Genomic DNA, 26,352 nt, shown 5'->3' on the forward strand with positions numbered 1-26,352 from the left:
GTATTTTGAGTATTTTAAATACAAAATTACTCCACTCTAAAGTATTTTGTTACAAATTACGTTAGATTTTTAATCGGCCCTATCAAATACAAATTACAAAATACTCAAAAGTAATTGAAATACGTATTTCAAATACAAGTAATAGAAATACTGCCCATCTCTGGATCTAATGACACCTCCACTTGGGTGGTTTATGTCAAAAAATTTGGGTCGCATGCATTTAAGTTTATGCAAAGCAGCAGTGGCCACCAGAGGGCACTACAGCCCTTGATACTGGTAGCTGTTGGCTGTATCATATATTAACATCATATTTAACTACAGCATGAAAAGATCATACAAAAATTATAGTATTTTGAAAAAGAAATTGTATTGTATGTGGAAAACATTTATGAAAAAGTTATAGTATACTTTGTCAAAGTCATGAAAAAACCATTGTATAGAATCTCAAAATGAATCATTAAAATGTCATAGTATAGCATGTCATAAAAGTCGAGGTATAGTACGTTGAAATTGTCTTTTAAAAAGTCATAGTAGAGTATGTTGAAAAAGTCATAGTATAATGTGTTGAATAAATTAATAAAAAGGTTATAGTATCCTCCTAAGACCCAAGCTCTTTTTTGGTGTGTATTTTTAATTTCTCTTTGCAATTTGGGCTTATTGGGACCTGATAAGTATACAAACTAAGCATTATCATTTGACATGATGTAGTTTTTGAGAAAAATGATGTCCACATATGTGTACACTCGTACCAAATTCCCATAAAACACAAAAGTCATCACTGTGAAATAAAGTGTTCTACTCTCTATTTACCAAACTGAACACAGCAGTTTTTTCCTGAATGCTTTTGCATTCATTCAAAACACATATGAACATGTTTTTGAACATGTTTTGAACAAACAGTGCGAAGACAAAACTAGAAAAAATATTTTGCACCTTTCAGCACAGTCACATTGACACTACGGCTCGTTTGAAGTGCTGCAAACAGTTGCAGGAAGACATCTTATTTCTGTGACAAGGTATAAATATATAGTATACATGTCACTGTTCCATCTAAAACTGTCCATTTCCATTTCTGAACATGGCTATGGAAAAACAAAATTTGCAAGAAATATTTTATATTTCCAAAACCATTTTTATCAACAATAACCATACAGTCCAAAACTATTACTATTTCAAACTAGGAATGCCCTTTCTTCTGTATGAACCTGTTCACACCTATGTGTGAAAGGCGGTGTAACAGTTGCGATCCCTTTGCAAGCACAGAAACACCTTGCATGTCCCACACTGCACTCGTGATTTCCCGGAGCAGCCTGCCGCTCTGCAGCGGGCTGCATTCTTCAGGTTGACCACCTCTGGAAGATGTGCATTAGCCCTTCTGCGGATTGAGATATGGGGCACTTCCTTCACTTGACCTTTTTTCCCTTGTTCTGAAAGGTCTGCATCGTCTTCTGGTACACCATTGTCACGCTGGGCCAAGAAGGCCTTAGCCACTTCCATGCGGAACTCAAGGAACTGCATGATTGCCTTCTTTGGTGTACCACATACAGCAAGATCTTTGCGGTACAGTAGCCAGCTGTTGGCCAATGCCAGATCCATGAAGTGCATTAGCATCCGCAGTGTCCACTTTTTAGTGCGGATGTTCATGCGATAATAGCTCATCATTCTGTCGACCAAGTCGACCCCACCCATCTTGGAGTTGTATTCACGGATAATACTTGGTCGTGAGATAGTCACATATCGTTTCAGTTTCTTGTCCCATCGCTTGCAGGTATCTTCCGGTTGAATAGCATGAACAACCGACATCATCAGTACTGGTTTATTGTCATACCACTTCACTACGCCAATGTTTCCATCTCCAGTGGTAACTTCTGCTGAGGTGCCTCTTCCAGCCTTTAAATAACCAAATTCATGTGTGTCAAGCAATCTGTTGTTTTTCGTTGCATGTTTTGCCTGTTTTTCTGAGTTTATGTCTTTCTTGTTTTTAAAACGAAATGCTTTTATTTTGAAAGCAGCTCTGAGAGTAAAGCCGTGTTCACACCAAACGCGTTTAACGCGGCGCGATTACATACAAAGTCTATGTACAGACGCGTTGGGCGCGTTTGGCGCGGCGCGTTTGGCGCGTATGACGCGGCGCGTTTGACGCGTCAAAACGCCGAAACGCGCCAAACGCCGAAACGCCCCAAACGCAGAAGTTGAAATATTTGAACTTCTGCGAAAAAATCGCGTGACGCTCCAGCGCGATAGCCAATCAGCGTTGAGTTGCTCTCTCCGTCATCAGTGAAGTCCTGCTGTTGCTAAATCAGAAAATAAATGCTGTAGCCGCTATGTTCACCCAGAGCTCTACGATACCTCATATCAGTAGAGACCGGACCAAACTATGTGTAGACATGTTTGTGTGTAAAACATATGGTACAAAAAATGAATAGACGCTGCCGTATTTACGTCTATATGACGTTATCGTAATGTTAGCATAGCCTAGCACCGATCGATCCGAGCTTCATTGATAAAACAAGTACAAATCGGCATCATTACGTAGTTATTTCGGAGTCCCTTTTTGTCGGTTTATTGCCGTTATATTCAACTTTATTTCAGACTCATGAGTCCATATAGCAAAAAAATAAAATAAAACAAAAACACAAATACAACAACAATATATAAAATACTATACAATACGAGGACACCAAGACACAGGTGTAGTCATTGCAGTTAAAAAAAAAGTCACTTGTTAAAAAACATACAGACATTTGTGCCAATGTTTCCAGAAACAAGAAGTATACCTTGTGTCACTTTGTGTTGGATCACTTAAGGCTTTTATAATTATATTTTCTGAATCAATTAATCGACATTTAAATTTGTAGATGAAATTCCTCAATACAGCATGGAAGGTGGGAACATTACGACTCACAAACATATGGCTTGCACTTGTCCATCTTGGAAGCTTCAGCAAGATTCTGAAAGCATCATTAAATGCCACCTGAATCTTCTTCATTTTGGCTTTACTGTAACTGCACCACAGGTGGGCTGTATACAGTGGAGTACAGTAGGCTCTGAAGAGAGCTGTTTTAACATCGTCTGTACACATATAGAATTTACGTGCAAGCATATTAGCTTGTGCATACAATTTGCAACACTGCCGCTGCACATCGTCATCATCACTTAGATCATTCCTGATGATGTGACCCAAATATTTCATTTTCTGCACCACATTTAGCTCTTGGCCTCCCATAAAAAACGAGGGAAAATGTAGCTTCTGATCCTCCTTGGTTCTAGCAATCACAATAACACTCTTTTTAGAGTTGAATTTGATGTCATACTGCACGCCATACCGTGAGCAGACTCTGAGCAATTGCTGTAAACCAGCACTATAAGGAGACAGGACCACTAAGTCATCAGCGTACATCAGATGGTTGATAAGACTTTCCCCCACCATACATCCTGTGTTACACTCTTTTAACTTTTTAGAAAGGTCATCCATATACAGATTAAAAAGAGCAGGTGACAGTATTCCACCTTGTCGGACACCATTGGTCACTAGGAAGGGTGCAGATACACTCTTACCCCATCTAGCTCGCATGGTTTGATGTAAATACCAAAAGTGCAGAATCCTAATCAAGTATGGAGGGACCCCTCGCTCTTGTAGTTTGATAAACAATTTGCCATGATTAATTCGGTCAAAAGCTTTAGATGCATCCAGGAAACCCATAAATATTGTGGTGTTATGCCTCCTGTACTTACTAACAACTTCCTTCAGTGCATATATACATAAGTCAGTGCTATGTTTACTTTTAAAACCAAATTGATTGTCAGTAGTTATTATGTATTCTTGAAGCCTATCCAAGAGAATTTGTTCTAATACCTTAGAGAGTACACTAGCCAGAGCAATTGGTCGGTAATTTTCAATGCTGGATATTTTACCGGTTTTATCTTTGATTACTGGCACCAACAAAACAGTCAGCATAGAGTCAGGAAGTACGCCATGCATTAACAATCCAGAAAAACACATTGCAAGTAAAACTGAAATTCTATTGCTAGCATGCTTCAGATGTTCTGCTGTTATTTGGTCAAGGCCACATGCTTTGTTCAATGCCAATTTCTCAATGGCATACAACACTTCATCAGGTCTAATAAACACACCACCATTATTGGGAACATCACCAATATTCAATTCATCACTCTTCACACTGTTGAAAATATCCCTGTAATGATTACTCCACAGATCTGCAATACTATCCGAACCAGTAGCCCCATCAATGTTGGATGGCAAGGGCATCTTAGTGTTATTGGCAACCTTAACTTCTTTCCAGAAGTCAGAGACATTATTGTGCTGAAGCTTTTTGGCCATGGAGTTTGCCCTCATGGCCTGTTCATTTCTTTTAATAAAGCGCACAGCATATTTAAATCTAGCATTTGCATGTTTCTTGTGTTCACACTCTGGACCATGTCTTGCTTTTCCTGATAAAACCCAATTTTTGAAAGCTTCTTTAGCATCTCTATGAAGTTCAGACACATATTCATTCCATCCTGGCCTAAGATTGTGTTGTTTAGCCCTTTTTTTGCAGAATGATTCACTGACATTATTTAGACAATTCACAATTTTATCATACATTATGCATAAATCACTATTGTGATTTTGGTTTTTACAGTTAATGTTGCCACACAGAATTGCATCAAATGGTATTTCAATATTACTTAGGCTCTTATCGGTTTGTGAATTGTAACGCAAGAAATCATCTTCTGTGAGCTTTGACCAATCTACTTTAAAGTTTTGTTCATGGTTATCATTACTGGTCACCTCGGGTAGACTCTCAACATTTAATGTCATACAAACGGGTATGTGATCTGTTGTAGCCAGCTCATACAGGATTGCAACATCCTCGAGACAGTCATGGCCAGTTAAATCACAGCCAAGTCAGTTTATAGTGTGTTCATACAGCTGTAGTAAACAGCCGACGTGTGGCTCGCTAGACACATGAGCTCGATGAAATCCACGGAGCTCCTCCGGACTATGTTATGAACCAGACATGACGGCGTTTAGTTCCCCGTGATATCTGGGACTTCCACAACACGTACTGAGCAGAAATAGAGGCTATTTTTCTACGGTTGATGGCGGACAGTTGAACAGCTTTCAGGCCGATAAGCCACGCCCCCTTTTTGGCGCGTCCAGCGCGTTGGACGCGATGGACGCGAATGAACACAAATAGTCCCCGGCGATGCCGGCGGCGCGTTTGGCGCGTTTGGCGCGATTCGCGACGCGTGAAACGCGTTTGGTGTGAACGCACCTTAATAGACGGAAGTGGTATTGTGTGCGCAAGGAGAGAGAGTAACGGACGGAGAGAAAGACGGTTGGAAATGTATACTAACGGTACGGGATGAGTACCCCCCCGAAGAGGCACAAGCTCTTACGTTGTTTGTATGATTCATCAATAAATTACACAATCATCAGTTAAGTGTCGAACCATCATTCGGAGGGATATTCTACAGTAAGAGCTTCACCTTCATCTGCTACACCTCGCTACTTGTGGAACAAAGACGGAACGGCCACAGAGCAGCGAGTTGCAGCACCTAGCTTGATGGTCAACAGTAGCGGTAAGGAAAAATACATTCAAAATGGATTCCATAAAGGATCAGATATATAAGCTACAAACGGAAATCCAAGAAATTAGAGGCTTACTACATCTGGAGGATTATGAAGTAATGTCGAAGCAGGAATTAAAGGAGGAAATTGAATGTAAGGAAAAACAGCTAGCTGAGCTTCAACTTGAAATGGATGATGCTACATTACCACGTCGATCAGAACGTCATATTGTGCAAACGGAGAAAATGCTTGCCTACCAACAGGATGAACTGAGTAAAAAAGAAAAAAGACTCCTAAACTTGTATGATCAATGGAAAATTAAAATCAGAACATCCAAAGAAAATTTAAAGAAAGACATATCAGACACCGAATTGTCTACAATAGCAGACAACATTGAAGAAGGAATGGATGATGTCATGAGAGCGTACAGTGAAATAAGAGAGCGTGCCTCACCATCCACTGACTTGAGACGCAAGATTGATGCATGTGAGGCTGTGACTAAAGACGTCATGAAGATAGTCAATGAACGCTTATCAGCAGTCGATGGCGATTATGATGCAGTATGTGAAAGGCATCGTCTCCGTCAGTTATATGCCCACGACTATGCATACTCAGTATATGGCACAGCTTCTCAGTCAAGTGGCAGTCACCACTCTGAGTCAACGATCATAGCTGCAAAAAGGGCTGAGGCAGCCGCAGAGCTCGCTGCAAAGGAGGCTCAGTTTAAAATACTGCAAGAAGAAAGAAAGCAAAAGGAAAAAATAAGGATAATGGAGGAAAACCATAGGAAGGAATTAGAAAAGCAGACGTCTGAATTAGAGCATCTACAAGTAGAAAGAGATATGGAAGTTGCTCGTGCTAGACTGGAGATCTACGACAGAGAAATCAGACAAGAAACTGATAGACAGTCCATTCAGCAGAACAACAGACCCCCCATCATTCCTTTCAACCCTGCTATATACCATCAAAACCCTCACGTTGTGACACCAGCGCCCACTAATGACATGTCCTGTCTAGCCCAAGCAATCCAGGACAGCATAGCCATAAACAGACTCCCAGTGCCAACGCCCACAGTGTTTAGTGGAGACCCAATCCAGTACATTGAATGGCGAGCGTCGTTCATGTCACTTGTTGACCGAAAGGGTATTTCTTCAGCTGATAAACTGTATTACCTAAAGAAATACGTCAGTGGCCCTGCTCATAAATGTCTCGAAGGCACATTTTATCGCAATGATGATGAGGCATATAAGGACGCATGGAATAAGCTCAACCATCGCTACGGACAGCCTTTTGTCATCCAAAGAGCTTTCAGGGACAAGCTATCAAAATGGCCAAAAATTCAGCCCAAGGATGCTGAAGGGTTAAGAACATTCTCGGACTTCCTAAGTGCTTGTCTACAAGCCATGGCCCATGTGAAGGGTTTAGAAATATTAAGTGACTGCGAAGAAAACGTAAAGCTAATACAAAAGAATCCTGACTGGTTAGCATCAAGTTGGAATCGTCGGGTTACAATAGCCCTAATGGAAGGAAAAGAGTTTCCCACCTTTGAGGATTTCACTAACTTTGTGTCTTTAGAAGCAGAGATAGCATGCAACCCAGTCACTTCCATATATGCTCTTCACTCAGTCAACTCATCTCATGACAAAGGATACATAAAGGAAACAAAGGGAAACAAAGCCAATGTTTTCAGCACTCAAACTGCCATGAACAGTGACAAGTCAACATTAAACAATGCAAAACCAAGGTCCCCCTGTTTGTGGTGCAAAGATGACAAGCATCAACTTCCCAAGTGCCCTGACTTCAAAGAAAAGTCCCTTGAGGATCGACGAGCATACGTGAAGGATAACAAGCTGTGTTATGGATGTGTGAAACCAGGCCACGGTGCCAAGGAATGTCGTCACCGCCATTCTTGTGATATATGTAAGGGAAGGCACCCTACTTGTCTCCACGATGAGAACTACAGAAGACGTGATGGTAGAGAAAGGTCTGTACCCCTTGCCAACACAGCTCCAAACACTGTAAACGAAACCATTGCAGCCACAGCACTCAGTGTCACTGGAGGTAGTCAGTCAGGCAGCACTTCCATGATCGTTCCTGTATGGGTGTCCTCTGCTGAAAACCCAGCCAAAGAACAGCTTGTCTACGCATTACTAGACACTCAAAGTGACAGCACCTTCATCAACAAGGAGATAAGCAAGGAACTACAAGCAGACGCATACCCTGTGAAACTGAAACTTACCACTATGCTTGGAGAAAACATGATTGTGAAAAGTGAAAGGGTATCGGGACTACGTGTGAGAGGTTACAATTCAGGTGTTCACATCAACCTTCCTCCTTCTTACACCAAGGACTGCATTCCTGTGAATCGTGATCATATTCCCACTCACGAAACTGCAAAACAATGGCCTCACTTAACAGCGATCGCAGATAAGATGCCACCTCTTCTCAGCTGTGATGTAGGACTCTTGATTGGGTATAACTGTCCCAGAACACTAACACCCAGACAAGTAGTAGCAGGAAAAGACAACGAGCCCTATGCCATCCTTACGGACTTAGGATGGAGCATTGTAGGCTGCTCAACACAGTGCCTCGATGAAACAGAATCAAGGCTGTGTCACAGAGTCACTGTAAAGGAACTCCCAATAGTCACGCCAATGGATGTGATAAGCGCCCTGGAATCAGATTTCAAGGACTCCAAAGGAGATGACAAGACTGTCTCACAAGAGGATATCATTTTCCTAAACAAACTCAAAGAAGGCATAAGGAAAAATGATCGGGGACATTACGAGATGCCTCTGCCCTTTAAGCAGCGGCCACACTTACCTGATAACAAAAAACTCGCTGAAATCAGACTTAGTCATTTACGACAGAGGTTCCACAGGGACGAGAAATATAAGAAGGACTACACAGCATACATGAAAGAAGTCATTGAGAGAGGTGATGTTGAGGAAGTAAACAAAGATGGAACTCCTGGTGAACGATGGTACATTCCCCATCATGGCATCTACCACCCTAAAAAGCCTGAAAAAATACGGGTTGTGTTCGACTGTTCTGCAAGGTACAGCGGCACAAACCTAAACGAACACCTTCTACCAGGTCCAGACATGATGAACAACCTAACAGGTGTCCTCATACGGTTCAGGCAACATCATATTGCGCTCATGTGCGACGTAGAGAAAATGTTTCATCAGTTCCATGTTCAGGAGGACGACCGCGACTACCTGCGCTTCCTGTGGTGGAAAGACGGAGATACAAGCACACAACCTCAGGAATATCGTATGAAGGTACATCTTTTTGGTGCAGTGTCATCTCCTGGCTGTGCAAACTATGGGCTGAAATACTTAGCCAAGGAAAACAGTCAATCTCATCCAATAGGTTCCCAGTTTGTCGCAAGAGACTTTTATGTGGATGATGGAGTCACAAGTACAGACACTGTAGAAAGAGCCATTCAGTTGGCTCATGAGGCAAGAGAGTTATGTGCCAAAGGTGGTCTTCATCTTCACAAATTTGTGTCAAACAACCATGCTGTCCTACAGAGCATTCCCTCCTCAGAGCGTGCAATAGATGCCAAAACCAAGGATCTGACCTTCGATGATATGCCACTCGAGCGAGCGTTAGGGATTCACTGGAGCATAGAGAGGGATAGCTTCAGATTCAACAACACCTTGAAAGAGCAACCAATGACACGTAGAGGCATATTGTCTACTGTTGCCTCCATATACGACCCTCTTGGCTTCCTTGCACCATATATTCTCACTGGGAAGAAGATCCTACAGGAAATGTGTCGCCAAGGTACTGGCTCGGATGACCCCCTGCCAGAGATGCTGAAGGCACGGTGGAAGAGCTGGCATCAAGACTTTGCCAACTTAGAAAAGATAGACATAGCTCGATGTTACATACCTGACAATTTTGGAGAAATTGTGGAAACAGAGCTACATCACTTTTCGGATGCGAGCACCAGCGGATACGGTCAATGCACTTATCTCAGAGTCAGGAACCAAAGAGGAGAGATTCACTGTTGTCTAGTGATAGGAAAGGCCCGTGTTTCTCCCACAAAGTTGTCTACAATACCAAGACTTGAATTAACCGCAGCCGTGGTTTCAGTCACCATCAGTAATATGCTCAGAGAGGAGCTTGGTTATGCAGATGGGAAAGAGTACTTCTGGACAGACTCAAAGGTAGTCCTAGGTTACATAAATAACGATGCAAGGCGCTTTCACACCTTTGTTGCCAACCAAGTCCAGAAGATCCGACATCACACAAGCCCCCAGCAATGGTTTTACGTCCCCACGAAGGAAAATCCAGCAGACGGCGCATCCAGGGGAAAAACTGTAAACGAGCTACTTACTTCCAACTGGTTCGTGGGCCCCACATTCCTCTGGGAAAATGAAATACCTACACCTAAAGATGTAGTACTGGATTTACCCATAGGAGATCCAGAAGTCAAAAAGGCACAGACACTGCAAACAAAGACCACAGAATCATTGAGTCTTGCCGACCGCTTGTCCAAGTTCTCATCGTGGTCCCAAGCCACCAAGGCTGTGGCTCGCCTTCTGCGACGAACTAAGAACATCAAGTCAGGCGCACCTTCTACAGTGAGTGAACAGGAAAGTGCAAAACATGTCATAATCCAAGATCTGCAAAGTCAAACATATGATAAAGAGATCAAGCTGTTAAACAAAGGAAGTCAACTACAGCGTTGCAACAAACTGCACCACCTCGATGTGTTTCTGGACACAGACGGTATCCTCAAGGTGGGAGGAAGACTCCGCCACTCATCACTCGCCGACTCATTCAAGCATCCAATTGTCATCCCCAAGGAGCACCATGTGACAAAGCTGATAATAGCTCACAACCATGAAAGGACAAAGCATCAGGGAAAAGGTTTCACCATTAACGAAATCAGATCCAATGGCTTTTGGATTCCTGGAATGAGCCGAGCAGTGGCGTCATATGTTCGCCAGTGTGTGACTTGTCGCAGACTCCGGAGACCTCCAGAAGGCCAAAAAATGAGTGACCTTCCTGTAGAACGTGTTGAGCCCTCCCCACCCTTCACATATTGTGGTATGGACTGCTTCGGTCCTTTTGTCACTACAGAGGGAAGGAAACAGCATAAACGATATGGCCTACTCTTTACCTGTTTCTGCTCACGGGCAATTCACATCGAGATGTTGGAAGATTTGTCCACGGATGCTTTCATCAACGGCTTGCGATGTTTCATTGCAGTTCGCGGTGCAGTCCGTCAAATCCAGTGTGACCAAGGCACTAACTTTGTTGGTGCAAAGAATGAATTCAAGGCAGCTTTATGAGAGCTTAACACACAGAGACTCAGTACATTTCTGTCACAGAAGCAGTGTGATTTCGTCATGAACGCGCCCCACTCCAGTCATGCAGGTGGCGTATGGGAGCGACAAATAAGGACTGTCAGGAGTGTGTTGAATTCCACTCTAACACTTCCCCATAGCAGACTCAACGATGCTTCACTACGAACTCTACTCTATGAAGCTATGGCCATAGTCAACAGTCGTCCCCTCACTGTGGATAACTTAAACAGTCCAGACAGCCTGGAACCACTCACCCCCAATCATCTGATCAACATGAAATCCGGAACAGCTCTTCCGCCACCCGGAACGTTCCCTAGAGAGGACTTGTATGGCGTAAAAAGATGGCGTCGCGTGCAGTATCTGGCCGAGCAGTTCTGGAGTCGGTGGAAACGTGAATATCTTCACAACATCATCGCAAGGCAGCGCTGGCATACACCGAGGAGAAATCTACGTGTCGGTGATATAGTGATGGACATTGAGGAACTGTTGCCCAGAGGTGAATGGAGACTTGCAAGGGTCTTAGAGACTGTTAGTGGTAAGGATGGACTTGTAAGGAGAGTGAAAATCTCAGTGGGAGATAAGAGACTGAACAAGAAGGGTGAGCGCCTTAGAAATCTCTCCATAATGGAGCGCCCAGTGCAGAAGTTAGTTCTGATGTTAGAGGCTTCTTAAGCTCAAGACTACAAAGGGACATTGTCGCTCCTAATGTGAAATTATTCATAGTTCATATGATGTAATATGAAACATTCATAATTTGGTGGGAGTGTAAATAACCAAATTCATGTGTGGCAAGCAATCTGTTGTTTTTCGTTGCATGTTTTGCCTGTTTTTCTGAGTTTATGTCTTTCTTGTTTTTAAAACGAAATGCTTTTATTTTGAAAGCAGCTCTGAGAGTAATAGACGGAAGTGGTATTGTGTGCGCAAGGAGAGAGAGTAACGGACGGAGAGAAAGACGGTTGGAAATGTATACTAACGGTACGGGATGAGTACCCCCCCGAAGAGGCACAAGCTCTTACGTTGTTTGTATGATTCATCAATAAATTACACAATCATCAGTTAAGTGTCGAACCATCATTCGGAGGGATATTCTACACAGCCTTTTTCATTGCTTTGTCAGTTGGTAGCTTCTGCACTGGTGCAGCAACCCGATTCTTCATAACTGTACCAGTCACGTACACCTGCTTCTTCATCATTCGTTCCACACCAGCAATGGTTGTGAAGAACCGATCACAATACAACTTTGTACCAGGATGCAGAGTTTGACACAGACGATCGATTACCAAGCTTCCAAGACCCAGATCTTCTGGTTCTTCAACCTGCTCACGCAGTGCATCTGCACCTTGATATATGTCAAAGTCCAGCACAATGCCATCTGCTGTAGCGCAAACAAAGTTTTTCATACCAACTGGGTTTGGCTTCATTGGCAGATACTGGCGACACGGACAGGCTCCTGTAAATGGAATCATCTGCTCATCGATAGATACGCATTCTGGCCGAGCCTGAGACCTGCAGCCTTTTAGAATGTGATCAAGAAAAGGTCTCACCTTCCAGAATTTGTCACACTTCTTCAGGTCTTCTGGAACGTCATCATCAATGAGCACTTTGAGGGATCGCTTCAGTCTGAAAAATCTGTCGCGTGTGAATCTTTCGGTGATGGCAGGGAAATGCAAGGCTTTGGACCAGTACATCCTTATTTGCGGGTATGGGACACATGACATCAAAATACAGGCACCAAAAAAATGATACACCTCGTCAATAGTTGTTTTGAGTAGGTTCCCACTTCTAGCCAGTGATGTAGCATTAGAGCAATCTGCAATCATTTTGATAAAATTTTGATCAATATACTGTTCCACATAGTTCAGTGGGGTCCAGCCTTCTCTGTCATGCTCGGTTTCCTCCTCATGCTCAAACTGAACTAGGTTTGGTGTCAACGGAGTAGCAGTCCAGCGCATTCCACGTCCATTCTTGAGCTGTCCTTGACGTCTTGGTCCTGGTGATGGGCTCTTCGGGGCCATCATTTGAGCCATCAGCCTCAACCTGCTGAGTCTGACGCCGACGTCTGCGAGTCGCTGAACACTCTGCTTCTTCATTGTCACCACAGTGACGTTTACGTCCCCTGCTGGGCTCACTGGGCTGTGGAATGGGGTCCTCATCCCCACTATCGTCCTCCTCACTGCTGTTCAGCTCCTTTGGTGGAGGTTGATAATCAGCATCCTCCACAGGATCATCGATGTCAGACAAATCTTCCACCTCTGAGTCGTCTCCAACAATTGTCCCCAGTATCCGCTCTGCTCTTGACAGAGGAATATGCTCTGGAAATCCAATCATGAGAAAAATCATTATAATGAATGGATATTTATTCTTCAGATGCTGCTGTTTGGATTTGAACTATCGTAGAGCCATTGTGCAACACATTTTGTTCAGATATGCACTGGTATATATTTTTGAATCGCAATAAAAGTCTATCTAGACAGATATCTAGACAGATATCTAGACAGATAGCTATCTAGCTATCTAGCTAGCTAGCTAGATAGCTATCTGTCTATCTAATCATATACAAATCCATGTAGATTTATTCATAAATCATGCTATATCTGTCAGTACTGTTGTAAACTATTAAGTTCTACCAAAATCTTCCCAAACTACGTTTTTACACTCACATTTTGTTGTTAGCATTTTAGCTAACATTTTAGCATTTTCAACAACACTAAATTCCTCTGTCCCCGTATGTGGACATCATGTTTAGCGGCATAGTAGATCATTACTGTCACTAACTTTTGACAAATTTACATGCCATGGCAAACATACAACACTTGTATACATATCTGAACAAGAATCAGCCACGAAATGTGTTTGGTATTTTTACCTGGTCGACAGTTGGGTCGGGAGTGGCCATCTGAAATTTCCGGGGTGTTCCTTGACATCTTGAATTTGACCTGTAATGTGTTTTACTCTTCTGACACCACTAGATGGCAGAGTGATTAGCCTCGTATGTGTATATCAGGCCCCCCTTAAGCAGAATTAAGTAGTATGGTATAGACAACCTAAAATATGATGTCCACGCATGTGGACGGCAGGTGCTAAGAGGGTATAGTACGTTAAAAGGTATCATACAAATTAATCATGATAAAGTCAGTCTTAAAATATTAAAATATAATTGTAGTATAGATTGTCATTAAAGTCACAGTAGAGTAAGTCATAGAAAAGTCCTAGTGTAGTATGTCTAAAGAAATCATTGGCTAATATATGTGAAATTATTATTTTTCTTTGGTCCATACTTTTCAATGTGCGTTAATAAAAGTGTACAACAAGTAAAGAAGAGTTAACGTCACAGCGCTGACATTACAGCTAGTAATATGAGCTGTGAGAAGAGATGTGGGGATAAATATACTTTAATATAGTGCAGTGGGGCCAAAGTCTTTTTCTTCATTGCTTGTAAAGTTAGCGCTCGAGGGGGTTGGACTTGCTTGTCCGGAAAATCTTGTCCGGATGTGTTGTGTTGTTACCTGCCAACTTGACATCGGTGTGCTCGTCTTTAACGATGAGTATCGGCTCCCGACTCCCACCGGACACTAGTGGATCCTCCTCGGACGCAGGTATGTGAAATCCACCTGGTTAAAGCAGAAAACGACATTTTTTGTTTTTGTTTTACTTGACTGTTATGTTGATACTGTAGAGACGAACTGAAACTATTTTTAAGATATGAAAGTTGATGGACGGCTATGAACGTGTAACACTCAAGTTTCTTGTGATTTTGCTGCTATGACGTCCAGTAGCGTATCTGACATGTGATTTCGAAACGACTTTTTAATAATTATAAACTAAACAAAAAAACCTCGTTTCTAAATACGATTTAAGTCCCACTAAATGTTTGGCATGGTCTGCTTTGTCTATTTGTTTAGTTGCCAAGTGTCATATTTCTTCAGAAACTAAAAAGGCTAATAAACAAATGTGGATTTAGTGGTATTATCACAGGGGTTGAGCATGTAGTCTTTACCCTATAACTTTATAATTATCAGGGGAAAGTAGGCCTATCGGAAAAACAATGACCTCAACCCTGTCCCGGAGGAGGATCCTTTCTGTTAACGTGTTGTCAAACTAGTTTATCCACTTTAAATCCGCCCACGATCATTCATTCAAGGCCAGCGATGCCTAAAGCTTCTACCCTCTACAGTCCTGTGTGTTGGTACGTCATCAGTCTGTTTGTGTCATATCATTTTTAAAATAGTTCTCCAGAGACTGCAATGTTTTGAAAGTCAATTTTAGCCTCGGTGTTCACCGTCGCTCTTTTATTTCATCAGTGTGGAGCAGCAGCCAGGATGATCCCAGTGGGGCAATTCAGAAACTTCGGCGCGGAGCAGGACTCAAAGTATCGGGTCCTGAAACCGTGGTGGGATGTTTTCTCAGAGTACCTGTGCGTTGCTATGCTGATGATTGGCGTCTTTGGGTGCACCTTGCAGGTGAGGCACCTACAAACCAGATACTTTGTGATCATATGCTCATTAATCCTTACAATGATTACATCGATTTAGAAACCTAATCTAAGATTCTGCACGATAAGGGTAAAAGGTTTGCATTATTTGTATCTACTTATCACTAGGGTTGGGTACCGAAACCCGGTGCCAATATGGCACCGGTACCTATACGACCGTTGTTACGTGCCTACTGGTTTTTGAACCTACTGGTTTCCCTTCCGTGCGTGTGTTGTGTTCGCTTAAAAGCAGCAGCTGTTTTCTGCCTCTGTCGCCTGATTCGTCACACATTCACAAACATATTGCTGGAGATCTATATACCACATCTTATATCAATTGCGGGGATTACGATTGTATAAGTGAGCACTACATCACAGCCACGTATGAAGAAATACATTGAAGAAAATATATTTATGGAAAGATCGCAACAACCTGGTTTCGAACCCTGTCCAGCAAAATAATAAAACTCCCGACGGCGGTGGCACTACACACTCTGCCAACTCCACTTGTTTACTTCAAAGGTATTCATTTACTTATTCATTAAGTCACACCTTGTCAATACCCAGGAAACGTTTTGGTTTAAGGTGAACTGAAACAACTGGTTACCTGGGGGCGTATCTTCGAACACTTCTGTCGCTAAAAGCAACTTAACGAATTGAGTTCGAGGCGTTTACTTAGATTCAAGCAATAGTTTTATTTATCACAGAGATATTAGCCGAGCAGTTAAACGTGCACGGTCCTAACAGTTCCTCTCCGATTGAGAGCAACGTGAAAAGGCGCTTCGACACGGCAGCGCGGTAAGTTTTGTTGGTTCTCCTTAAAGGAGCCATTGGTCAAAGTCAAGGTGCAGGCGGGATCGATTTTAGCAGAGCGACGGCCTGGTTGGAGCACTGAGCATATCCGCTCCCACCGGCTCTCATCCAGGATCCTCCTTCGATGCGTCATCAGTGTGTGTGTATGTTGTGAAAGCCTAGCCTAACAGGCTCCAAAGTGTGTAATCTACGTTTTGCTATCCCAAGCTGTGGTATGTACTGTTCTCAGCTGGCAGTTTACTCCAAGATTTGATATCAGTGTATAGTTGCCCAAGCAGAGTTACAGTTTTCTCATTCCTTTGTACAGGCGAGTGCTAGAGCGCCCCGCTTGGAGTTTTAAACCTTCATAACCTGTAACTCGCAACTCCGCTAATTAGCACATAAAGCTCTGATTAAATTTATTTACCTAACACTTCCAAACCTTTTTATCAACGCTTTTTCGCGAGGCTTTGCCCAGACACCACCCACGCATTTTGACAAAAACAAATGTACTTTTGTGACGATTATACAGTGACGATTGTATTGTGAAAATACTCATTAGCGAACACTAAGCCACAGGAGGAATGAAATATCAGTAATGTTCTATCCACAAAACAATGAAGAAATGGACGTAGTGATTGACAGGGTCATTCTACATATTGTATGTGTCTTGTAACTTATAGTGAAATACAGTGGCTCCCATTCCGACGGGGTTTCATTGTTATAATATACTGTGGATACCGACATGTATCGCTTAACTAACCCCGTCGGAATGGGAGCCACTGTATTTCACTATAACGTCACTGTATAATCACTGTATAGTCAAAATGCGTGGGTGGTGTCTGGGCAAAGCCTCGCGAAAAAGCGTTGATAAAAAGGTTTGGAAGTGTTCGAAGATACGCCCCCAGGTAACCAGTTGTTTCAGTTCACCTTAAACCAAAACGTTTCCTGGGTATTGACAAGGTGTGACTTAATGAATAAATAAATGAATACCTTTGAAATAATCAAGTGGAGGAGGTACTGCGGTCAAGTGGTCCGTCATCTGCGGAACTTCGGTCACGTCAGCCGGCGTTTGAAATGTAATGCTCGTCTATTCGTGGTGTTACGGTACGGGTGCTTGGATAGCCCAAAAAGCCCGGAAATAGATCAATATTTCATCAATAATTTGTCTAATTTGATATAACAAGTCAAAAACAACGTCATTTTGTACATTAAGTGAAATACAACAATAAAATGATCTGAAATACACTGCTGTATAATCTTTAATTGAAAAAGGGTTCGAAAATTATAATATTACCTAATAATAATCTTTGATCTGTAAAAAAAAAAAATTCCTTCATTGGATAGCTAAAGTTCTGTTCATGATGACCCCATATATCTCCATGTCAAATGTAATGTAATCTTACTGGATAGTTTTTGAGAGAAGTGCATGTAAAGTTAGCTCAAATGACATTCAGATATTCAACATTTCCCCATATTTGCCATTTTATTAAAAATAATCCTTAATAGGTTATGTCAATGTTTCACTGTATTCTTGTTTATGAAGACCATCACTATGCCCATGTATATTTTCAAGAGATATTACTGTACAGTTTTTGAGAAAAGTACATGTAAAGTTAGTTCAAATGACATTTTGATATTCATAATTTCCCCATATTTGACATTTTATTAAAACTAATCCTTAATAGGTTATGTCAATATTTCACTGGATTCTTGTTTATGAAGACTCTCACTGTACCCATGTATATTTTCAAGAGATATTACTGTACAGTTTTTGAGAAAAGTACATGTAAAGTTAGCTGAAATGACATTTTGATATTCATAATTTCCCCATATTTGACATTTTATTAAAACTAATCCTTAAGAGGTTATGTAAATGTTTCACTGGATTCTTGTTTATGAAGACCATCACTATGCCCATGTATATTTTCAAGAGATATTACTGTATAGTTTTTGAGAAAAGTACATGTAAAGTTAGCTGAAATGACATTTTGATATTCATAATTTCCCCATATTTGACATTTTATTAAAACTAATCCTTAAGAGGTTATGTAAATGTTTCACTGGATTCTTGTTTATGAAGACCATCACTATGCCCATGTATATTTTCAAGAGATATTACTGTACAGTTTTTGAGAAAAGTACATGTAAAGTTAGCTCAAATGACATTTTGATAATAATAATTTCCCTATATTTGACATTTTATTAAAACTAATCCTTAATAGGTTATGTCAATATTTCACTGGATTCTTGTTTATGACGACCCTGGCTATGCCCATGTATATTTTCAAGAGATATTACTGTACAGTTTTTGAGAAAAGTACATGTAAAGTTAGCTCAAATGACATTCATTTCCCCATATTTGAACTGTTAAATAAACAATTCCTAAAAAGGTTGTAGTAAATTTTAAATGAATTCTTGCTCATGATCACTCCGACTATGTCCTTTAAAATGTAATGTAATTTTATTGCATGTCTAATGTTTCAATTGTCTATATTGAAAATCTAGACATTGACATTAGTAAGCCTTGTTCTTTTGTGTCATTTTGGACATATGTAGCTCTACCTCCCTGTACCTACTTCCTTAGTGAGATGGTGATCAAAGGCATTGTTCTAAAACTAATGTATATGAACACATGCATATTATTTACTTTCTGATTGTCAAGTTTCAAAGAAAAACTTTTAAAGATAAAATGCAAAACATATTTCACCACCCTCTCCACACAGACAGATACAGGTATATACAAAGAGACAAAAAACATAACATGTATTTGCACAAACAGCATCTCCATTCACTGCTCTTCATTTTTAACAGCATCGATTTGTGCATCTGAAGGCAGTCGGCATGGAACCACCTATGGCATCTGTCACACTGAATCTGAAAAAGAAAAAATTGAAACAACTGACAATCAACAATAAGACAGATCCTATTTAATCTGAATTTGCCAGCTGCCATGGTGCAAATGCAAGGAAAAGAGCAAGGCAGAGTATATGGACATATCAGAGTGGCTTGGTGCAGATGATGACATCTCAAATGTTCTTTGAGACTGTGATAACAATGAAGCCTCTTTGTCCAATGTATTTAGTTCATTTGAAATTACACAGATATTCCTGGAATCTCAAAAGAAGGTACACCATCTTGTTTGCATAGCCAAGATTAAAACAAGAGGTGCCCTAGTGGCAGAGGAGTAAACCGCAACATCACTGATATGACTCTGAATGGCGACCTTTCTTACACAACATTCCCATTCTCTCTCTACCCTCATTTCCTGTCAGCCCTATACTGTCCATTCTCAATTAAATCTACAAAATACCAAAAGAAAAACTGCCCAATGCACAAATACAATTAATTACAACAACACCTTACCCATTCAGTGATAGCAGGTCCTGGAGTGGGCGGCTTTGTGGCAGAACACATGGCACAGTTGTTTTCGATGTTGAAAACTAATTTAGAAATAAAGCAACATCTTTGATCGTTAGTCGTACAATATCACAATATAAATAAATATGCAGAAAACCTAGAATGAACACAACAACTTTAAATAAAAGGGGCAGTAGCATTGATAAGTGGTTAGGTGTTATAGTCACTGTATTTTCCATGTTAATAATAAAATGAGTTTTTGCAAAGTGAAAAAAAAAAATAAAAAAAATAAAATATATATATATATATATAAATGAAAAAAACCTGTCACATACCTGATGCTTCCAGTATTTCAAGTGCCATGTTTCTCCGTTCCTGCGCCATCTCTTTTTTTGTAGTCCCAAAGGCCATGTTGGGTGTTCCAGGGAAGGCCTCCATCACTGCTTTTACTGTACAGTAATATCTCTTGAAAATATACTTGGGCATAGCCAGGGTCTTCATAAACAAGAATCCAGTGAAATATTGACATAACCTATTAAGGATTAGTTTTAATAAAATGTCAAATATAGGGAAATTATTATTATCAAAATGTCATTTGAGCTAACTTTACATGCACTTTTCTCAAAAACTGTACAGTAATATCTCTTGAAAATATACATGGGCATAGCCAGGGTCGTCATAAACAAGAATCCAGTGAAATATTGACATAACCTATTAAGGATTAGTTTTAATAAAATGTCAAATATGGGGAAATTATGAATATCAAAATGTCATTTGAGCTAACTTTACATGTACTTTTCTCAAAAACTGTACAGTAATATCTCTTGAAAATATACATGGGCATAGCCAGGGTCGTCATAAACAAGAATCCAGTGAAATATTGACATAACCTATTAAGGATTAGTTTTAATAAAATGTCAAATATGGGGAAATTATGAATATCAAAATGTCATTTGAGCTAACTTTACATATACTTTTCTCAAAACCTGTACAGTAATATCTCTTGAAAATATACATGGGTACAGTGAGAGTCTTCATAAACAAGAATCTTGACAAATTATTGATGAATTTTGATCTATTTCTGGGCTTTTTGGGCTATCCAAGCACCCGTACCGTAACACCACGAATAGACGAGCATTTCATTTCAAACGCCGGCTGACGTGACCAAAGTTCCGCAGATGACGGACCACTTGACCGCAGTGAGGTGGCGGAGTGTGTAGCGCGACCGCCATCGGGAGTTTTATTATTTTGCTGGACAGGGTTCGAAACCAGGTTGTTGCGATCTTTCCATAAATATATTTTCTTCAATGTATTTCTTCATACGTGGCTGTGATGTAGTGCTCACTTATACAATCGTAATCCCCGCAATTGATATAAGATGTGGTATATAGATCTCCAGCAATATGTTTGTGAATGTGTGACGAATCAGGCGACAGAGGCAGAAAACAGCTGCTGCTTTTAAGCGAACACAACACACGCACGGAAGGGAAACCAGTAGGTTCAAAAACCAGTAGGCACGTAACACCTGAACCGATACTTTGAATACTTTTTTTACACTACTCTGATGACTTCGTCCTGGCAGCGGGTAACGATAGCTACCGTTTGTATAGCTACAGTAGCTAGCTAGCCATCAACCTTTTAACAGAGAAAATGCCGAAAGGTAAACAGTCAAAAGTGTGGCTGTTTTTATTTTGAAAGTCCGTTGCTCACTGGCAGCGGTGGCGGAATGGAGACTACTGGACATCGCTGCGGTAAAGTCAGCAGACACTCAGGTCTCCGTTGTCAACTCAGCACACACTTACATTTTAGTGACCTATACGCTGAAATTCACGGTAAACGCATTCAAACGGCACAGATCGGGAGCGAGCGAAGGACTTTGGAAGTTAGCAGAAAGATTTAACGTGAGACAACATCCGTTTCTTCAGAGGAACATCCGGTTTTCAGAATAAGATGCCAACAAAGTATGAATTAAATTCACATTAAGTATAAAACATGCTACCGGCATCTCGTGAGTTAAAGGGAAAATACACCTAAATTGTGCGTAAAGTGTCTTTATTCTTTGATCGCTGGGTAACCATCATCACCTCTGAGTTACAGCATTATAGTGATGAACAGTAGAGCTGCATTCACATGCTCTGACTGAAGACAGAAGACACATTTAGATGAAACCTGCTGAAACATGTTATTCCTGTTGCACAGCAGTGGAACGCTTCACATGACGTCACACACTGAGCACAGATAGTGAAGAGATATAACTGCTACTGTGTAAAGGGAATACTGCTGTTAACAAGAACCTTATTTGTTTTAAGTGTTTGCAAACCAAATGTTATTGCCCTTTTGTTCATATAGCAGTACTTTTAAAATAAAAGTGCACAATACACTACCTTTGAATTAATTATTGAACTTTGCCATAACAATGCGATTAATCGCAAAAAATCCATGCGATTAATCGCGATTAAAAATTGTAATCGTTGCCCAGCACTAATATGTATAGTATACTTTAAACAGTTAAATATATTGTTCAATTTGAAGAAAAAAATGTGCCTTGGCAATAAAAAAAGTATCGGTTTAGGCACCGTTTAGGCACCGGTATCGTTTTAAAAGTATCGTTTTAGCACCGGTATCGGAAAAAACCCAAACGATACCCATCCCTACTTATCACAGGATGTTTTTGTTCCCACACACCCTCCTCTCTGTTTAATTCCTACATTATCTGACCTCCAAGTCATGCAAAAACACAGACAGTCAAACTGAATTAACATGTCTCTCCTGACCCACTTACTGCCGATTCAGACCACTAACCTGTTGCTTAATGTGTCTCTCACCACCTGATTATCATTTCTGTGTCACATTAGAAATAGCACAGAAGGAAAGCAAATGAAATAACTAAGTAAAGATATGTTCTGCTTCTTATTTCTTAGTTTCATTAGCACCCTGTCTCCCTGTAGACAGTGAGAAAGGTGTCTGTGCTGCTGTATTAAAGAACAAAAGTATGGAGACAGTTAATTGTCCTGCTTTATTCATTACTATGAACACATGTATTAGGATTTAAATCAATCTTACACCGTCCAGCTGCTCTGTATACTCACTACAGCACCAAATGTATATTTATCGACCACAAAAAACAGTCCCCAACAAATGCTCTAAACTTTTTCAGACACAAAATACAGGCGGGTGACATTCTTTCAAAAGATATTCCCTCTTTTTTTTTTTTCTGACAACGGTTTATCTCTAATTTGTCACCTGTTAGTATTTAGTAGTTTCAATATATATCAAAATGTTGAAAAAATTAAGTTTGTGTTTTCTTTTCTTTTTTTAAGATAGTGCATACTGGGAGATCTTGTTGTCCATTAGTTCACATGTACACAGGTGTTTTGGTAAACAGAGCATCTTCTATGCGTGTCCCTAACAACAAAGCTTTTGTAAAACTCTAACCAGCCCGAACATTTTCAGAAACTACGTTTTCAGAGAAAGGGAAAACTGAGCTTGTAAAATCAAGACTATGCCCCGTTTTCTCCGTTGTGAGGCGTCATTCATGAGGTGACATGTTGCGCAACGGCGGCAATGAATACATCCCAGAATGGTGCACATGGCTAAATAACCTTGCTAACAGGTCTTGACATGTCTACAGATACTGTAAATGTGCAGTTACTCTTCCACTATATTGAGGAACAGAGGCGTCAGAATGCTCAGTGCAAGTCACTGCTACATTATCTACCTCTCCTTACTTTTTATATATACTTTTATCATGGCTAAGGGTTACATATAACACAGTTTATGTGGAGCAAATCATTTTTTCCATTTATTTTTTCATTCATCTGTCTTCCACAGCTCACCCAAGACAAGATTTCTTGCCTGCCCACCCCCTACACCAGCAAGACGCCTGAAGCAATCAACTGCAACTACATCCGGACCGACAGGGACAACGAGACGTCACAGCACACATCGGTCCCACCTGAAAAGCCCGTCATCGAGGAGGTGTTTGGTCGCAGGAACAACCTGGACGTCCCCCAGTATGTGTTTGTCAACCACTATTGCTACGAGAAGTTTGTCCACTGGTTTGCAAAGTTCTTCCCGTACCTCGTAGTGATCCACACTATGATCTTCATGGTAGCAAGCAGCTTCTGGTTCAAGTTCCCCGGGACGTCTTCTAAACTTGACCTGTTCGTTACCATCCTTGGGAAGTGCTTCGATTCTCCCTGGACCACAAGGGCCCTGAGTGAGGTTTCTGAGGAAAGAGGAGAGGAGAAGCTGGTTAGTTGGAGGAGGAACACCATGTCAAAAGATTCCACGGATCGACAAGCAGACGACGACGAGAATACGGGACTGCTTCTTCGCTCCTCGTCTGTCAAGTCTAACCCAGAAAAGAAAAACCCGGAGCTTCAGTCGGCCCCCTCCGTCTTGGATAAGAAGGAGGGAGAGCAGGCCAAAGCTCTGTTTGAAAAGGTGAAGAAGTTCAGAACTCATGTAGAGGAAGCAGACATCTTGTATGTCATGTATGTGCTACAAACGGCACTGAAAGTCTTCAAGTTCCTTATAATCATTATCTACACGGCGGTGCTGGTACCGAACATCGAGATAATAGTGCGCTGTTATGTTCCTCCTGAGCTGACTGGTTTTGATATCTATTGCTGTAACCACAACAAAGCCCATCTCTTCTCCAAGCTTGCCTACTGCTATATCTGCTTCGTGGGAGTGTACGGACTTCTGTGCATCTACACCCTCTACTGGCAGTTTCATAGACCTCTGAAGGAGTACTCCTTTGAGCACGTCCGACTGGAGACGGGCATCAACGACATACCGGATGTGAAGAACGACTTTGCGTTCCTCCTGCACCTTGTGGACCAATATGATGCTCTGTACTCTAAGAGATTTGCCGTCTTTCTTTCCGAGGTCAGCGAGAGCCATCTCCATCAGCTCAACCTCAACTTCGTGTGGACCGTCAAAAAGCTGCGTACCCGCCTCGCCAAGAACTCCAGCAACCGGTTGGAGCTCCACCTTTCCATGTTGCCGGGGCTCCCCGACACCGTCTTTGAGATTCCTGAAGTGGAATCGCTTAAACTGGAGCAAGTTAAAAATGTCATCATCCCAGCTAGTGTAGCAAAGCTGGACTCTCTTCGGGAGTTATCGCTGGTCTTCTGCCCTGCAAAGCTCCAGCTTTCTGCCCTGACCCACCTCAAGGCACATTTAAAGGTCCTGTGTCTACATTTTGAAAGTTTAGAAGAGGTGCCTTTGTGGATGTACAGCCTGCATTGCTTGGAGGAGTTACATCTGAGTGGTCCTTTAGTCAGTGAGGTGTCCAAAAATGCCACCCTGGAATCTCTTCGTCAGCTTAGAGCTCTGAGAGTCCTCGATATCCACTCCCACCTTACTAAGATCCCACCCAGCGTAGTGGATGTTGCGTTGCAGCTGCAGCGGTTGTGCATCCATAACGAAGGCGTCAAGCTCCAAGCTTTTAGCTGCCTGAAGAAGTTAACCAACATAGTCTCGCTGGAGCTGGTGGACTGCGACCTGGAGCGCATCCCAAGTGCCGTCTTCAGCCTGAACAATCTGCAGGAGTTGGACCTGAAGGAAAACAAACTCACCACTGTGGAGGAGATCCTGAGCTTGCAGCACTGCCAGCGATTGGTGACACTAAAACTGTGGCACAACAAAATCACTTACATCCCTGATCACATCAGTAAGCTGCACACCCTGGAGACGATGGACGTTAGCTGGAACAAGCTACGAAAGCTTCCCTCTCGGCTGTTTTACTGCACCAAAATCAGGCACCTCGATGTCTCCCACAACCAGCTCACCTCTCTTCCTGCTGAGGTGGGCATCCTGCAGGGCCTCCAGTTCTTCTCCGCTGCTTTCAACTCCCTAGAGATGCTGCCAGAGGAGCTGTTCTCCTGTAAAAGGCTAAAGACGTTGGCTCTCGGAAACAACTGCCTGTTGGATCTCAGCTCCAGAGTGGCCAGCCTGGCCCAGCTGGTCCGGCTGGAGGTTAAAGGGAACCGTCTGGAGTCTCTACCTGTGGAGATAGGGAACTGTCCCCTGCTGAATCTCAGCGGACTGATAGTGGAGGACAACCTGCTGGATCTGCTGCCATCAGATGTACGAAGCAAGTTGACTAATCGCTGAGTTTGCGGAGCTAAGGGCTGTTGCTGACCCATCTTCTCTCAGTGTATGGTGGTCTGAAAGCAGAGCATTAACAGAGTATTGATCCATGCCACTAGGTGGAATATCTCAAATAAAACATCATAAAAAGAGAAACCAGAACTATGATTGACCACAAAAGGACAACCAAACACTAGAAAGCATTGCTATAAAACCAGTCATCATGAAATGTGCATTCAAATATGTGTCAATGAGTGAAAAATCAACCTTAACAATGCCTTTTTTTTAATACTGTTGACAAGACAAGGGCTCAACACTTCACACAAATAAAATAGTGTATTTTCTGTTTACGAAATATGTTGTGGATTCTTCAGAGCACAAGTCATGGGATTTGTAACCGTGCCATATCCCGTTGGACAGGTTTACACAGCATGAGGAGGTGTTTCCCACAGTGCAGTGGGTCATGTTGCTCCCCTTTCAGACACTGAACAAGTGGAGGGAGAAAAAGCCTTTCAGTAGCAGAATAAAAGGTATTCATCTCTCTGTTTGCATATTCAGTCAAACAGAGAAGACTGGAATCATTCGTGGGATTATAAATCAGAAGTCAAGTCAGCGAGATATTAAGTGATACAATAATTAACAAAGAGAAATGTAATTAAACTGCTGTCTTTTAAAATCCCTTTTGGATGAGTGATTGAGTGTACATTCTTCATTCTTCTCTGTTTCATTAT

The 26,352-nt window shown here is 41.6% G+C and overlaps 1 protein-coding gene across 1 annotated transcript; it reads left to right on the plus strand.

Annotated features, from left to right (window-relative positions):
- Positions 1–14,420: 14,420 nt before the first annotated feature.
- Positions 14,421–26,348, plus strand: LOC306695680 (volume-regulated anion channel subunit LRRC8C-like). The gene is made up of 3 exons (XM_079158983.1): positions 14,421–14,495; positions 15,201–15,359; positions 23,354–26,348. Exons 2-3 carry the CDS (start codon positions 15,219–15,221, stop codon positions 25,643–25,645), a joined length of 2,433 nt encoding a protein of 810 aa, XP_079015109.1. The 5' UTR covers positions 14,421–14,495; positions 15,201–15,218; the 3' UTR covers positions 25,646–26,348.
- Positions 26,349–26,352: the final 4 nt, after the last annotated feature.

The sequence above is a fragment of the Pholis gunnellus genome (genome assembly GCF_910591455.1).
Source record: "Pholis gunnellus genome assembly, chromosome: 5".
NCBI classification, from domain to species: Eukaryota; Metazoa; Chordata; class Actinopteri; order Perciformes; family Pholidae; genus Pholis; species Pholis gunnellus.

Coding starts and splice junctions, on each gene's coding strand:
- LOC306695680 (XM_079158983.1), top strand. CDS start 15,219: ATGATCCCAGTGGGGCAATTCAGAAACTTCGGCGCGGAGCAGGACTCA. Junction 15,360..23,353: donor TCTTTGGGTGCACCTTGCAG/GTGAGGCACCTA, acceptor TGTCTTCCACAG/CTCACCCAAGACAAGATTTC.